The sequence below is a fragment of the Meles meles genome, chromosome 1 (assembly GCF_922984935.1).
Source record: "Meles meles chromosome 1, mMelMel3.1 paternal haplotype, whole genome shotgun sequence".
NCBI lineage: Eukaryota > Metazoa > Chordata > Mammalia > Carnivora > Mustelidae > Meles > Meles meles.
This window is the reverse complement of record NC_060066.1, coordinates 144,311,522-144,329,302: the sequence shown is the minus strand read 5'-3', so window position 1 is coordinate 144,329,302 and position 17,781 is coordinate 144,311,522. Positions and strand designations below refer to the sequence as shown.

Sequence of the window (17,781 nt, the reverse complement as noted above, 5' to 3'; positions counted from 1 at the left end):
GTTTATTAGAGAGAAGGCTTTCCACATATAACTCACCTGTGGATAATCAAGAATTGGGCCTCATATAAAAACACCAACTTTCCATGGTTCTTCAGGAATCATAAAAATAACTAATAAATTTGCACCTGAAGAAATGTTGAAGCGGGTCTTTAAACAAACACTTCTCAGGGCAACATTGACCTTTGTGTTACTGAAAATAATTTATTGTAAGAGTTGGAGAAGGAGTGCAGGATTTCAAAAATTTGACTGTTCATTTAATATTTTGCACAAGACAGTGGTTTTCAGCTGTAAAGTTCTTCGAGATTCTTTTCTTCTGCTGGACCACTTTCCTTCTTCTCTTTGCTGTCTCCACCTTTGCCCCTGTAGCTGCTATTACTCAAGGGGGTGCTACTGCTACAGTCAAACCAGTGTTCGACATTTTATCACTTTTTTTTTTTTCCAGTTTTACAGACCATCTCATCAATTAGGAGACTGGTTAATGAAAGCAAAAACAAAACAAAAAGCAAAATAAAACAAAACCAAAACCCAAAAACCAGTAACTGCTGATGGCTTATCTATCCCTACTTATATTTGCTGCACTTTGCAATTCTAGGTACTAAACAGCTAATGGAATTTTTCAGACACCAAACTTTGCAACTCTTTAAGCAGTTCCTCATCACTCTCCAGGAATAGCTACCCCTGAGGTGGGAAAACACAGCTTTTGGGAAATATTTTTCAAAGTGTGGTATGAGGAGTTCTGGTCCTAGACAAGCCTCCTCCAAGTGGTGCATATGGGGGTGGTCTCTGGTCTCTGGTTGCATTAATTCTTATAACACGAAACCGCTTTATGTTTTTGTTCCTAATGTGAGTTAATAAATACATTATCCACTATCAACATTAATTCTGATATGTATTTTCTAAAGTAAGAACAGGGAAGATGGGTCGTCTATAGGGTCTTTTGCTGAAATTAATAAATGAACTGAAAAAGGCTGAGAACATTTGCATGGGATCTACTGAGTTTCATCTTTAAAGTCATTTTATTAAGTTATTAATATGGAGTATATTAATTTTAGAATTCTTAATGCTAATTCCTAAAACAAGCAAAGAATCACGATCTCCCGGCAAGTAGAATGACTTGACACTTACTCGCTGCCCAATAGGACCTTTAGGACCTGATATTCCAACAATGCCAGCATCTCCCTCAGGACCCTAAAAATAGAATAAAAATAAAAAGTCAAAATCTTCCGTTCTATATGAACATTTTACAAGTGAAAGAATCTTGTAACAATCTATTGAGTTGGTTCTTTAAAAATGGAATGTTAATTAAACAGATAGTTAATGTTGTACCTGCTGAAGGACTATGGAGGAATTGATCTGAACCATGCAAGTTACTTTGAAGTACACCAAAATGAATTCAGAGAGGGAGAGAGGGATAGATACAGTCATGATAAAGCAAGTCGACTAAAAAGTTACGGTGGAACCCAGGTAAGAGGTATATGGGTTTTTACTCATTCTCTCAACTTTGCTGTATGTTTGAACATTTTCAAAATAAAATGCTTGGGAAAATGGAATGTGAGGGGACAGAGGTGAGTTATTCTTAAAATTGGTAGGAAAATACATAGCTATGTAAAATTTTATATTAATATTTAATTTCAAAATTCAAATATATAACTCTACAAACGGAAATTTTTCAGATTAGGAAATAGGTTGTCAGAGACTCAAGTCAGAGACTAAATATTGGTATTTCGACATCTTTCTGATGAATAGCAGAAAATGTGTAAACATACTCTGGGGCCTGGGAATCCTTGGAAACCTGTCAAACCTTGAACACCATGTTCTCCCTGCAATGTGAATAGACAGGATAATCATTATTATGCAATGGTGGCCTGGCCTGTAAAATAATACTTAGTGAATTTCTGAGTTGGCACATACAGGCTGCCCTTTCAGACCAGGCTCTCCACATGGTCCTTGATCACCTTGTGCTCCTTGGTGACCTCTTTTACCTTGAATTCCAGGTTGACCAGGTAGCCCTTGTTCACCCTATGGACCAAAAAAAAAAAAAAAAAAGAAAAGAAAGGTGATCTTGACTTTAGAATCTATAAGCCTACTGTGTTTTAAATGAAACCCCAATACAGGTCTATCCTTAGGCATAAGTACAAGGCACTAGGGAAATCAAATTCTGCATGGTCATTCTCCCTACCAATATTTTTCACACAAGTAATGTTTGATTATAATAAGCAAGAAGTGTAACAGTAGGGAAAGAAAATTTCAGGGATTGTGGTCGTAAGTGTGGAAAAAAGAGAGAAAGGGGAAGGATAGTGGGGCTAAAGAGAGAATGGTGAGAGGTGGTGTGTGTGGGGGGTGTTTATATATCATGGAATTTGTATTTTATTTAAATCAGTATTATTTTGTTGTGTTTTCCTCACCATGCAGAGGTGATTCAGCCGATACCAGAAACAGAGCAGGGTCTCCTGAAGTGTGTGAACCTTGGCTTTTGCCATGGTTATCTTTTCAATCCTATCATTAAGAAATTTCTAGTACTTGTTGCTCAAGGTTCCCTTTCATAAATATTCCTTTCATCTCCTAAAATGTCACTTTGAAGATATACATAAGCACTGCTGTTTTATTTGTAAAAGGTAAGGGTTTTCTAAATTCATTTTTATTTTATTTTTGAAATGAAAGTTGCAATATCTTTCACACCACTTCTAAAAACAATAATCAGGAGGAGTTTAGAGTTAGGTTAATAAAAAATGAAGGTTGGTAGATTTTGATCAACGATTCTTTAAGATTAGCAAATTATCCTTCACTGTCTGGAAACAAAGACACAGCTTTGGGACTTGACAAATATGGATACTTCTTATTGTCAGGTCATACTTAAGAGATAGGAATTTTATTTCACTTTCTGGTTTTAGCACTGGGTCAGCTACATTGAATTTTAGTGGAAAGGGATGAGTCATTTCCAGTTTACCCACATGGGTCAGAATAGTGGAACATTCTTTAGAACTGAAACTATGAAAATCAAATTAAGAGTTGATAATGATGAGGGTGCCAACTTCTTAATCTCTGGCTTTTATAAAATTGCTTTAGACACTGGAGTCATCTCTTGGTTGTAGGGGTCAATTCTGCATTGAGATAGCTCTAAATTAGGTTTTGCTTAGAAAGCCTTATTGAATGTACAATACTCCATTCAATGAATGTCAATGCAAGATTTAATGATGATCACTTTGACTCTAAGAAATAAGCTCTACTCCTATCAGATTTATGAACTGTTGGGTAGATTCAGATTCAGAGGAATAGGAAGTATTTCTAAGAAAGTATGTATCTGGAAGTAATAAGATTTCTCTTTTTAGGAGGAGACAGAGGATGACAGGAAAGAAGAAACAGAATGAGTCAAAGAGCATCTTTTAAAGCATCGCCAATACTGAATTAATGAGTTCTTCTGGCAATTATAGGCACTGTGGTTATCACAGGAGAGGAGAATGTCCAGGCCACACACTTTCCTTTTCTTCCGAATGTGTTTTTACTATTGGTCAAATTTATTAAAAACCATTAATCTTACCATCCTGAGATCTAGCCAATGAACTCAGGAACAAGATGTTTGTCAATGGTGCTGCTCATCTATCAGAAGAAAATGTTAAAGTACCTTTGGGCCTGGGACCCCTGGGCTTCCTGGGAGGCCTGATGACCCCTTGGCTCCTCGAGGACCTGGAGACCCAACCAGTCCTGCTCTTCCTGGGCTGCCTCTGGTGCCCTAAGAAATAAGAAATGAAAATTGGGGCATTTCCTAAAAATCCATCCAGAAGCTCAGTATATGTAGGAGGGGATGGTGTTCCGAAAGGCTGCTGTTGGCACACTGCCCGGGTTTGAGACTTTCCTGGGCTTCTTTCCCAAATAAGTGAAATATTTAAGTAATGTTTTGACTCACCTAAAGTCTCTAATTATAGTTAATGTAATGGTCTGAGGTATTTAAAATGAAAATACTGAGGCAGTATAGTCTGTCAGTACCTTCTGACTTAAATAGCCTAGGTGCAAAGTAGGTATGTTGTATTCTAACTTTCTGTATTATATTCTGGGTATGCATGATAACTCTAATAACTGATTAATGTTTCCTTAAGAAAAATATCCTATGGATATTAACTAGACCTACTGTGGTGATCATTTCTCAATACGCATATATCGATTCATTATGCTGTATACCTGAAACTAATATAATATTTTATGTCCCTTATATATGTTTCAATTTAAAAAAAAGATTAAGAAATAAAAAAAAAGTTTCTGAGCGGTTCATTTGTTAGCCCAGCATGGAAAATCACTTACTGATATGACTTACATCATGTCCTCAAAGTAAACTTGCTTAAGATTATTACCTTTTGGCAAGAACAACGGCCTGAAATGGTAAAGACATTGGAGCAGCTTCAGTAGCCAATTAAAAAACAAGGCAAGGGCGCCTGGGTGGCTCAGTGGGTTAAGCCGCTGCCTTCAGCTCAGGTCATGATCTCAGGGTCCTGGGATCGAGTCCCACATCGGGCTCTCTGCTCAGCGGAGAGCCTGCTTCCCTTCCTCTCTCTCTGCCTGCCTCTCTTGTGATTTCTCTCTGTCAAATAAATAAATCTTAAAAAAAAAACAACAACAAAAAAACAAGGCAAATGTTTTTCAGTGGTTTTCCTTGCCTCTTAATGAATCAACAGATGTTACCAATACTACTCAGTTGTTGATCTGGGGAGCCAATGCTGTGTTGAAGTGACTGAAGAGCTAACCTATGTGAACAGTCTGCAGATTGACTATAGGTGAGAATATTTTCAAAGAATTTAAAACACTAAATTAGTACAACCTCAAGTGGAATCTGCTAAAATGTGATAAAAATAGCAATGCATTGGGAAAATATTTACTGAACAAATTTATAAAAGTTGTGAAAATGTAGTATATTTAAAGCTATGGATGTTCACTGTATTATCCACCATCAGGTACACTGAGGAAAACACTCATCTAGCATGTGTTATTGAACCAGTAGTGCCAATAGTGAATTCCACTGACTCTGGCAACCTTCATCCATTTTGTGATATTTTTTGTGAAAATAGAAACTGAATATCCTAATTTTCTCTATCACACAGCAATCTGATGGCTCAGCAGGGATAAAGTTTTATTGAGATATTTTGAGAATGAGATTGAAATGTTTTTGAATGGCAAGACCCACCCTCAACCTCTATTACTGAATGATGAACGGGTTTAGAAATTAGATTTTGCTGCAATGTCTATAGTGAAGCATATACTTTGGTAGTCGTTTCTGTTTCTTTTTCCTTCTTTTTTTTTAAGGGTGAGGGCAGAAGCAGAGGCAGAGGCAGAGGGAGTGTGAAAATCTTAAGCATGCTCCATGTTCAGCACACAGCCCAACACAGAGCTTGATCTTACAACCCTGAGATCATGGCCTAAGCCAAAATCAAGAGTTGGATGCTTAACTGACTTGAGTCACCCAGGTGACCCAAGTCATTTCTTTTTCTTTCCTTTTTTTTTTTTTTTTTTAAGTAATCTCTATAACCAACACAGAGCTTGAACTTACAACCCCAAGATCGATAGTCACATGCTGTACCAACTGAGCCAGCCAGGCACCCCATGTGCAAGAGTCATTTTGATGACAACTAATGTTTCAATCACAAGTAACATCAAGCAACTTTATACATTTCCTGTGATGTCAAAAATTAAAACAACAAGTCAGATCTTCATTTCCCACACAAATTTGCAGTGGGTAGAGTTTCTGAGCTCAACTCCTTTCAGTAGCATTTTTTAGCACTAGAGGCAAGACATTTCTGTACCTCAAAATCCATTTAACTGTGCAGCTGAGGAGCTCCCACCTAACAGTTCAACTGGAAACGCTAAAATAAATGTAACAACAGGCTAGAAGGCAAATTATCAAGAGAAGAATCTAACAGAATTTTACAAATTCCTTCCAAGCAACAAATATGCACAATTAAAATCATATGTTCATGAATTTGGCAGTACTTATATGTGTGAAAAGAATTTTCAAAGATAAAATTTGGAAAACGTGCAAAATCTCATTATAGGTCAGCATTAACAAATAAAAAGAAAATTTTGATGATAGGGAACTGTAATAAGCTATATGTTATCTCTCCTCCCACAAAATTCTATTTTTTCTTGTAAGTAGACTTGTATTACAAAAAATTGTACTAAATTATTATATTTTCAATTTCATAAGAAAAATTTTGTGAAAATCTATTTTTTCACGTAAGTTATATAAGTTCTTAAACAGTACCTTAGTTTTGCCTACTGCCCTGCAAAGCCTAAAATACAATATTTACAGAAAACATTTGTCAACCCCTATTTTAGGAGATGACTGCTACTTTTTAAGTTGATTCCTGGGATACTAAACTGGGTTGTGCAACCATTCGTCTAGGCATTCAGCAAATATTTGATTATGATATAGCATATCGTTATGTGAAAGCAAGGTCATGGGAAGCCCTATGAGCAATACAAAAATAAATAAAATAAGGTTTTTGTTTTCAAGAAGCTTAAAATTAAGTGAAAAAGATAAAATGTAATATATACATAGTTATAATAAAGACAAATATTTTAAAGATTTCCAGATACAAAGCAAATACTAGAGGGGTCCTGAATAGGGGAAATTTTCTTTGGTGTTAATCAAAAATGCATTACTGAGAAAGTAGATTAGAATAAGATCACAAGATAAAGATATTGTTGGGGCACCTAGATGGCTCAGTCAGTTAAGAGTCCGATTCTTGATTTCAGCTAAGGTCATGATCTCATGATTGTGAGGTCGGACCCTGCATTAGAATCCCGTGTCTAGCTCTTTGCTGAGCATGGAGCCTACTTGGGAACCTCCTTCCCTTTCCTCTTTCCCTCCCCCCACTCACATATGCTTTCTCTCAAAAAAATAAAAGATAAAAATATTGCCCTTAAAATTAAAGATATTACCCTATCACAAATGTGATAGGAGAGGTGATTTGTCAAAAATAGAGTCTCTTAAAAAAAAAAAAATGGGGCACCTGGGTGGTTCAGTGGGTTAAAGCCTCTGCCTTCGGCTCAGGTCATGATTCTAGGGTCGTGGGATCAAGCCCCACATTCGCTCTCTGCTCAGCAGGGAGCCTGCTCCCCCCGCCCCCAATGGCCTGCCTCTCTGCCTACTTGTGATCTCTCTCTGCCAAATAAATAAATAAAATCTTTAAAAAAAAAATAGAGCCATTTCTGTAGAAGGCCTGGTTGGGAGAATAAGAGTTAAAGATAAAGCTGATTTTGAATATAATACTGAAGTATTTTTCCTTTTTCCCCAAGTTATTTCTTCCAAATTATATCATCACATACCTTTTCATTCTTTTACTTATGGTAAATAATTCAACATAGTTAAAGAATTACCTTTTCCAGGTAGATTTTCTTCATGATCACAAAACTGACTAAAATAATGAATGAAAATGTATTTTATATTCCCAGGTGCCATGTACTATGCTGGGAACTTACAGGAAGACACCTACAGGATACCAACAGGATATAGGTTCATATTTCTTTTTTCTTTTTTTTTTTTTTAAAGATTTTATTTGACAGATAGAGATCGCAAGTAGGCAGACAGGCAGGCAGAGAGAGAGAAGGAAGCAGGCCCCCTGCTGAGCAGAGGGCCTGATGCAGGGCTTGATCCCAGGACTCTGGGATCATGACCTGAGCCGAAGGCAGAGGCTTTAACCCACTGAGCCACCCAGTCGCCCCTAGGTTCATATTTCTTAACTTGATCTCTAAACCTTTTTTTTGGTCCCAATCTACATTGGCTATTTTTATCTCTTACCATTTCTCTATGTTAGTGGCTCTCGATATACATTAAGGAACAATTATGAGGACAAGATCCTCATTGGGAAAAGGTGAAAGGAAGGGGAGAAATAAAGACAGAAGTACAATAGGGGAAGGAGCGAGAAGGGGGAAAGGTAGGGAAAGAGAGAGACAGAATGAGAGGGAGGAAGCAGGGCTGGGCAGATAGAAAAGAGAAAGAGAGCCACATTGTGGACTTAAGACTCAGGTGGTATGGTTCTCCCATGTTGCTTGCATCATTAATCCAAGTGCACGAATCTCTACTTCCTTCCCCTTGTCACATGAACTTGAGAACCCTGGACTCATGTAATTTATCATATTTCTTTCCTCTTGCCACACAAATCCTGGATTAATGACATGGTGTCATTTTAGAACTCATCAATGCAAATGAAAGCAAATCCAGTCATAGGCATCTGAGACTTTGGGATATAAAATTTCAAAAATGTTCAGTAAAGACATAGCTGTTATAACAAAAAGGCAAGTCTGAAAAACAGAATTCTGATAAACACTGTCCTCCCCACTAAAAACAAAAACAGGTGAGAAATCCAAAGAAATCGATGACTTGAAGAGAAGGAAGGTATGTAAGCAAGGGATAACAAAACAAAACATACACACTCAGACTTAGTTTCAGAGTTAAACTAGGTAGAAAGCAGATCAGTGTAAGGATTTTTTAAAAAAAGGTGGATTGTCTTACAACACTGTGAATATCCTGCCCTCGAATGTATTACAGAGGTAATAGAGGCCACAGGGAGAAGATAACACATGACAGATTACCTGAGACAATTTTAGGATACCTCAACATTCCAGAATTCTAATATAGTAGCACTTCACTTATAATTTTAGGCAATTTTTTAAGACATTTATTCACCAACAGGAAAAAAAAATTATCTTTCCAGTGATGCATGGCAATGGACATTCAGATCTTGCTGAATGCTCCAGAAATTCAATAGGTATTTTTAGCTGAGAATAAAAGGACTCTAAGACTAGTCCTCAAGGTTAACTGGAAACTAGAAACTTTACTTGCAGTGCTATCACACATTTAACAGGGCACACTGAATATGTTCCAAGTCACTTAGTGTTCATGTTGGTTTCTTAGAGAGAAATTTGAGGATAGTAGCAGAGTGTTCTGCACAAAGTTCCAAACAATGTCTCATACAAGTAGAGAACAAATATTTCTTATTGTGAACACAAAGATGGATGAGTAATTTTACTTTCAAGAGAAACAGATGCTAATGCTTAAGCATTCTTTCCAGTGTCTTCTAAATGATTTATTTAAAACCAATCAGCAAAGAGTAAGTCATTCTGAGAAAATTTTTAAAAGAAATAAAATCATATTTAATTTGTTCAAAGATGCTGAAACCAACTAACAGTTTACCTGGGTTTTAAAAAAAAGTTAATAGTATGATAAGAGTACATGATGTCTCATGGCTAGAGACTTCCACTATCCTCAGATGGGGGTTAGATTCTCTGCTGAATAAGTTTTTTTTTTAATTAACGTATAACTGACATATAGTATTATGTAATTTAAAGCCTATTTAGTGCTGTTTTGGTACATTTGTGTTTATTTATTACAATATGATTATTGCAGTAATGTTGGCTAATTCCTTTATTATATCATGTTTATAATTTCTTTTTTGTGCTGAGAACAGTTAAGATTCAGTCTCCTAGCAACCTTGAAATTTACAATATGATATTGTTGACTATAATCACTATGTTGGGCATTAGATCTCCAGAATTTATTTATCTACTAGTTGTAAGTCTGTACTCTTAAATTGGTTTTCAACTCTGCAGAAAGTAACAATTTTGTCTAAACTGAAATTGATGACTGTTTAGTTCAGTCAGTAATCAACAATATCAGCCACAACAAGAGTTACTTTTTACTGAGGTGTCTTCTGTGTATCAGAAACCATAACCGTTAAGAAAGAAAGAAAGAAAGAAAGAAAGAAAGAAAGAAAGAAGAAAGAAACTATAATGGTAATATGGTTGTATTGTTTTATTTAATCTGATGTCAGTGAAGGAAATAAGAGGAACTCCTAATCTTTCACTTTGACTTCCCTGTGGGGGAAGGAAAGAAGGGTACATAAGCATATACATGTTTATGTAGAAAACTGCCTTTTTTCTGGAATTGAATGGAAAGATCTGGGACAGAAAATGGGAGTTATCTGCATATATTCAGAGGACAGAAAGAGAAAGATTTTGGAACAATGATGACTAGTTTATATAAAATAGTGAATGTCACTCTGTTACTTCCTAGGCCCCTTATTTTAGACATTGTAATTTCACTAGAATTGAAACAAATATATTAAGGAATAAATAAAAAAAATTTTAAGTACAGGCAAAAATAGAAAACTACATTTTAAAGTAGATTAACAAAGGAAAACCATCTTTAAAACTATGTTGAATGAAAAGACAAATATTTTAAATATTAATTTTATTGATGTCTCAACAGCAGAGTGATAAGTTTAAATTGACACTAAACTTCAAATTAATTGATGTTTTTCTTTAAAGTAGCACCTTGAAAATCACTAGAAAGTTTTATCCTTTCCCTACTTCCAACCATCCTCTATGCTCATACCATTATGTTTATATAGTTATTTACTATGGGAGAAAATAGCAATTAAAATTACTTTACTTACTGTAGTACAAAAAATAAGTATGATGCCATAATTTTTTTTGCATTATTAGGCAACATAAGTACTGCATTTTTTGTTAAGCCCGCACACCAATGAGTTATAAAAGTAATGCTTTGCTTCCTTTATTCCAAGCAACTAAAAACACTTCTGTTTAAGTAAGAATTTCTCATTTTATTTGGTTTACTAAATATATCCCCCCTAGGAAAGAATTGGCTGTTAAAAATGTGGGATAATAATTATTAGGTGATTATATGCAAGGCTATATTATATAAAAATAATGTAGCATTCATAACATTTTCCTTCAGTGCCAGTCAAAAGTAATGTGGCCAAATGTTAGAAATAAGATTTGTGAATGAGCTGTACACTGAAGTCGGGAGGTGACTTTAGTTTTGAATCTCTAAACATACTAAGGCTTATGGAACTTGGAGCACGGTTGAGACAAGTCACAGGGCAGCGGAGACAAGTCAGGTCTGCCTGACTTATGTCTATTCCCAAGAGTGTACAAAACTAAGTCTTGTTCAGCCTTAATGAATACAGGCATTTCAACATTGTATTACCTCACAGAAATTATTTATACATTTCCATGAGAACAACTGGTGGTTTATCAGTCTTCCAAAATGGACAGTGCAAATGTCACTCTAATATTGGGCAAAATTAATGTATCTTATGAAATCTCCTTCACTCGAATCTTCACCTATAATCACAGAACTGACAGGGACTGAAAAAGATGGATATTTCATTTGTACTTTGGATCTTAGACATGTCCAGGCTCATGCTACTATGAAGAAATAAATGTCCCTCTTTTATTTCAAAAATAACAAATCTATACCCATACTCTCTTACTTGATCCTTGGATAATCCTGTGAACATGCCAGTTCTTTCCTAACTGCAGGTCTTTCCATTTTGGTTCCTTCACAGTGTGTGTTTGTTTCTCATTCTTTATAGACCCGGCTCAGTCCTACCTTCTCAAGGGAGATACAGTCTCACTATACGCAAGTATGACATCCTCCATGAGGCCTGCACTGTCTATACCATCTATCATCTATCTCCAATATGCTCTATCTCAAAACCCTATTTCTTTCTTCCACAAGTTGGAATTACCTGATTTCTTTATATCCGGACTACTAACAAATTACTGGGCTGATTCATAGTACATTATGAATTTTTTTTTTTTTTTTTTTTAGGTCAAAAATAGTCAAATGTCAGGACGCCTGGGTGGCTCAGTTGGTTAAGCATAGGCCTTCAGCTCAGGTCATGATCCCAGGGTGCTGGGATCGAGTTCCGTATCGGGCTCCCTGCTCATGGGGAGAGCCTGCTTCTCCCTCTGCCTGACACTTCCCCTGCATGTGCTCTCTCTCTGACAAATAAATAAAGAAAATCTTTTTTGAAAAAATGGCCAAATGTCAGACATTTCTTCCTGTTCCATGTATGTTTCATGAAGGCGGTTCCTTGTCTATCTTGTTTAGAGCTGTATTTTCCAACTCCTAGCTCATAATAAGCACTGATATGTTGAATGAATGAACGTTAGCTTAACCATGAGTATCTATTATTATGGGAAGATGATAACAGCAATAAGGGCATGTAGTCTGCTAAACATGTCACATACAAACTATATCAGGTAGGTGTTATTACATTCCTGTTATAGATGATAAGCCTAAGATGTTAAGTAGCTGACACATCTTAATTTTATTCAGGACTCCAAAGTCACAGTTATGCAAAGACCATTCATTCTTCAAATATTTAGTGAGCTGCTTCTTCTTTTTTAGATTTTATTTATTTATTTGAAAGAGAGTGAGAGAGAGAGCGTGAGTTGCGGGGGAGGGAGAGGGATAAGCAGACTCCCCACTAACCAAGGAGCCCAATGTGGGGCTTGATCCTAGGACCCCTGAATCATTACCCCGGAATCATGACCCCAGCCAAAGGCAGACGGTTAAGCGACTAAGCCACCCAGGCGCCCCTATTGAGCTTCTTCTATTGCCCTGAGGCTGCTGAATGCTAGGGCTCCAAAGATAAAACACAATCCCGAATCTACATGAGTTTGCCATCTTTTGTTGCAGGAAGACATGAAGATATGTAATCAACAGCCATATGATCTATGCTCTAGAGCAGGGTTGCTTAACTCTGACTGGAGAGTTCAAGGAAGAGTGTCTGAAGGAGGTAACTGTTCAATTACGTCATGAAAGAGCAAGAAATTATTCATCCTAAAGTTAGAGAGAAAGATGGAAGAGCTTTCCAAGCAGAAGGCATAAATGACATGTACAAAGGCATGAAAGTAAGGAAAATGTACAGAATTTGGGGGGAATACCTAAGTAATTAAGCGTAGCTGAATGGGTATAGCATAGTGATTAAGAACACGGGTTCTGAATCTAGATTGGCTGATTTTGAATTCTGGCTCTATTGTTTGTTGTCTCTATGACCTCAGGCAAGTTGCTTAGTCTCTCCAAGTCTCACCTTCATTTTCTGTATCCTAGAGATAACAGTTATACCTACTTCACGTTTTTTTTTAATTGTTGTTGTTGTTGTTTTGTGGAGATTAAATAGCTTTATACATATTCAGCACTTTGAATAATTCCTGGCACATAGTTAGCATTTAAAATAATTGTTAGCTGTCATTATGACTGAAATGCATAGCAAATGTGAGGATAAAGGTAGAATAGAAGACTGGAAATGTAAACAGAGGCCAGATTGTGAAGATCATTACAAAAAGAGTATGAACTTCATTGGATTGGGAGTCACTGAAGATTCAACTAGGAAAGTTACATCCTTCAGCAAATCTTTCATTTTGTTGCTAATAAGCAGCCAAACGGGCTGTGTTTTGTCTGTTCTGGAAGAGTTCCTAATGAGCAGTAAATGGGCCAAAACAAGTAGCAGCGGGGAGAGGGAGAAAGTAGTAATCAGGATAAGCCAGAACTGGAAATCACCCTTTTAATAATCAAGGGTTGACAGGATCTGCTGAATGTAAATTTGGCAAACGCAAGTGTGTTTCTTTCTCCAAAATACCATGGGGAAAGACATGTATTTTCTCAGAAACAGAAGTTTCTTTGGTGTGACTAGCTCACAGGCTAGACAGTGCCACAGATGGGTGGCAGACTTGCTGGTGTCCCTAACAGAGGCTTCCATGGTGGTCTTGCTACTCTGTGCTTGGACTGTGAGTGGGCTGATGAAGTGTGTTTTTCCTTCCTATACTGGACACAATCCACAGTGGAAAACTCAAGACTTCCGATGTTCTTTCAGGACAAGCATCTCATTTCCTATAACACTAAGCCTGTGTTCACCTGACAAAGTGCAAAGTCAAGATTGAAAAGCCTTGATTTGTCTTAAGTCAAGATGATAGGTTTGTTTCTTTCCCTTTCTTCCAATAACCAATTTTATTAGTTGTAGCAATAAAAAATAAGAAGACTAGTAAGCCTTCATTTTGGTGACAAATAGATTTACGATCTTTGCAGGGAAAAGTTGTTTTCCTTTTTCATAAATGATTGAGGCACTACAGAAGTCCAAAGCGATGAAAACAGCAATGGTAGACTCATTTACTGCAGATGTGCTAAGTTGACTTGTCTCAAAACACTCATTTATACAGAAGGAAATTCACATAGGCAACTGTGAGCCTCTCCAATACTGTCCTTCAGTTATAGTCACATGACTTTGAAAAAACACTGAAACTGTGGACTGAATATGCCAAGAATTCTTTAACTCCTTGGCCACATCAAAAAAAAAGAAAGAACACTGTTTAGGAAAATCAGGCAGTTGCATAATGCTAGAAATCCCAGAATAAATATTTTTCTTAGTGGAAAAATCCAGCAGTCTTTAAAGGTAAGCCAAGAAACACCACGGTGCCATGATTTAAAAAAATAAAATAAAAGCTAAAAAAAAAAAAGACCAATTGAAAGATATCCTTATCTGTTGTTGCAAATATTCCAGGGAATATGCTAGTATTTAGAGACTGTGTTACTTTCTCTTAACTAGTTTTTCTATTGCCATAGTAAGTTTCAGAAATAATTAGAAATTACCAGTTAGCCATTGTTATCTAATGTCACTGACCAGACTAGTTCTTTATAAAGCATCACTTACTTTAATTTCATATCATATTTCTAAAGGAAACAGAAACATTTGTAAAAAATATTTCCATATTCATAAATACCAATAGCATGTGTAAACTTTGGGGTTGAAAAGGGGATTCCTCAAGGGAAAGTTATTATTTTTTTTATTTTGATGGATAGAAAACATTCAATATTTTTATGACATCCTGATATTCAAAGTATGCATGTGAAATTTTTCTAACTTATTCTTTGAAAATGCTAAAGGTAGGAGATGATGAATTATGATCTGATACCAAATTGCTTACCAATGGGAATAGCAGATACCATTCTTCATATTTCATGGCCCTGGGTGATATACTGCAGCAATATTCAACATTATTGTAATTCATTTCAATTCCTTTCATCACAAAATTCCATGAGATTCTTATACTAGCCCTATATAAAGAGACATCTAGCTCAGAATCTGTTTTTTTAAAAATGACAGCCCAGTTAGAAGTAGAATAGCTTCGGAAGTGGAACTAGAATGTACATGTTTTTTTTTTTTTAATATAATACTTTTTTTTTTTAAGATTTTATTTATTTATTTGTCAGAGAGAGTGAGCACAGGCAGACAGAGTGGCAGGCAGAGACAGAGAGAGAAGCAGGCTCCCCGCCGAGCACGGAGCCCGGTGTGGGACTCGATCCCAGGACGCCGGGATCATGACCTGAGCCGAAGGCAGCCGCTTAACCAACTGAGCCACCCAGGCGTCCCTAGAATGTACATGTTTTATTGTCTGATTAACTCATACTCAGATTCTCCTTTCTCTTTATTATGTCTTCAGCCTCTCTGTCTCTACTAGGTCCACCTAGTTTTTATTTTATTTTATTTTTTCAAAGATTTTATCTATTTCTTTGACAGATAGAGATCACAAGTTGGCCGAGAGGCAGGCAGAGAGAGGAGGAAGCAGGCTCCCTGATGAACACAGAGCCCGATGTGGGGCTCGATCCCGGGACTCTGGGATCATGACCCAAGACGAAGGCAGAGGCTTTAACCCACTGAGCCACCCAGGCGCCCCTCCACCTAGCTTTTAAATGTGCTCAAGGTTCTCTCACTTCAAAATAACTTCTACTTTAATTTCAGTTTCATTTCTAGTTATTGTCCTACTTTCTCTTTCAGAGCCAAATTTCTCCACTGAATTGCCTGAATATCTGATTTCTTCGCTGTCCATGCTCCTCAAGCACTGCGATCCTATTTCTGCCGCTACTAATCAAATCCAATGGCTATTTGCTAAAGTTACCGATGACCTCCATATTCTAAAATATAATGGCATAATTTTATCTTTTTGAGATTTGGTACTAGTCAGGGTCCTTATTCGCAAACACCAGAAACCAATTCTGGAAAATTTTAACAGAAAATTTACTGAAAAGGCACTGAACAGCTCCTAAAAATCACAGGTAAATCCAGAAAGCCAGGTTTGGAAAATACACAGAATTGGAGGAGTTTAGGCAGCCAGAATCTGGACACTGAAGTGTGTATCACCATAGCTGCTGGTCATGGACTCCTGTCACCCCTGGAAACTGAGTACTACTGATGTTACTGCCACTGCCACTAGAACAGAATCTCTATTGTCCCAGCTTCTGCATATCACAGACTCCCCAGCCAAAGGTCTTGGTGAACATAATGATTGGTTTGGCCTAGGTCATGGGCCTATGTCCTTGTTTCAAGGAGGAACTGGAAGATGAGAGTCTAGCATTTGACTTCTGTAGAAAGGGGCCTTCTACTGGGGTGCCTCGGTAGCTCCGTGGGTTAAGCATCTGGCTTTTGATTTTGGCTCAGATCATGATCTCAGCATTGTGGGATCAAGCCCTACATCGGGCTCCGTGTTCAGCAGGGAGCCTGCTCAAAGATTCTCTCTCTCTCTTCCTCTTCCTCTGCCGCTCCCCCACTCTCACTAAAATAAATCTTTAAAAAGAAAAAGGAAAAAAAGTGGCCTCCCTCACCAAAATCAAACAGAGTAAACACAAACATTTATAAACCTAAAAATGAGGTAAGATGCTGAATAACCAAAAAAATAAAATTATTAAGACACATGTCCAATACAATCTTTCAGGATTATTATAGTTGATGACCTACTCCTTGAAATATTTTTTGCTAAGTTTCCATGACACTATATTCTTTTTCTCCTGTCTATTATGATCACTCCCTCTTGGTCACCTTTGTAGTCTCCTCTTCCACCTTTACCTGACTTCTAAACGATGGCATTCCCCACAGCTTGGTACTGGACCTTCTTTCCATTGTTTACTTAATATTCATGTTTTTCTTCATTTGTTCCCCAAATCTATTCACTGCTCCTTCTCTATCTTGCTATTTGTCCTGGGAATTTGACCTTTATGGACTGCATCACTTGGGTTCTCTTGTCCCTACTGACTTTCAGTTGAGGTGGGCCAATGGGATACACTTCACTAGGATATTAGAGGAGGGAGGCGTACTACATTTACTTCTCCAATTTCCTTCTGGCCTTGACATTCTGTCAGTGGCTGGGTTACTTTCAGCTCTAGCTCCTGTGAGGTACCCCTCTTCCAATAGCTCCGGCTCTCAACTGGAGTCTCAACTTGACATTATTTCTTTCCTTTAACCTTTCAGGTCTAAGGGTAGTAAACACTTTCTTCTGCTGACAGTCTCTGGATTCTCCCAACATCCCTTATTGACTGCCCCTGTCAACATTTTTGTAAATATTCTCGTCAATATTCAAAAGTAAAGTATTTCATCTACTTTTTAACATGACCAATTAAGTACATTTGTATATGCCACTGACTGTCATGTTTATATCTGACCTCCTCTTTGAGCTCTATGCCAGAATATTTAACTGCCTACTTAACATCTCCACCTGGATCTTATAACCTTGCCTATAAAATTTGGGTCTCTTTCAGTGTTTGCTTTTTTTAGTCATAGGCGCTATGATGCATTGAGTTAGAAACTCACACAAGTTAGAAATCTGGAAGTTATCCTTGACATCCCTCTCTTTCCCTTACCTCCCATAATCAAATAACAAAGCTACCTCCTAAATACTACTAAATCCACCCACTTCTTTCCATTTCCACTTCACTAATCTAGTCCAAACCATGGACATGTGTAGTCTGGAATACTGCAATACATAGTCTAATAGTCTCCTGCATCTCTCTTGCTCCTTTCAATTCATTTTCCATAATGAAGCCAGAGGGAGTCCCCTAAAAATGTAAAATTGGATAAGTCCCTCAATAGGGTCCTACTGTCTTCAGCTAATATTCAATATCTTTAATATGTCCTTCAAGACACACGATGATGT

The 17,781-nt window shown here is 37.1% G+C and overlaps 1 protein-coding gene across 1 annotated transcript in view; it reads right to left on the bottom strand.

Annotated features, from left to right (window-relative positions):
- COL24A1 (collagen type XXIV alpha 1 chain) overlaps window positions 1-17,781 on the bottom strand; it is a 395,306-nt gene that overhangs the window by 45,551 nt on the left and 331,974 nt on the right. The window contains exons 49-52 of the mRNA XM_045980771.1: window positions 3,623-3,730; window positions 1,912-2,019; window positions 1,767-1,820; window positions 1,126-1,188 (exon numbers count right to left, since the gene is read on the bottom strand). Of these exons, the coding sequence (XP_045836727.1) occupies window positions 1,126-1,188; window positions 1,767-1,820; window positions 1,912-2,019; window positions 3,623-3,730 (333 nt within the window). The remainder of the gene's footprint in view (window positions 1-1,125; window positions 1,189-1,766; window positions 1,821-1,911; window positions 2,020-3,622; window positions 3,731-17,781) is intronic.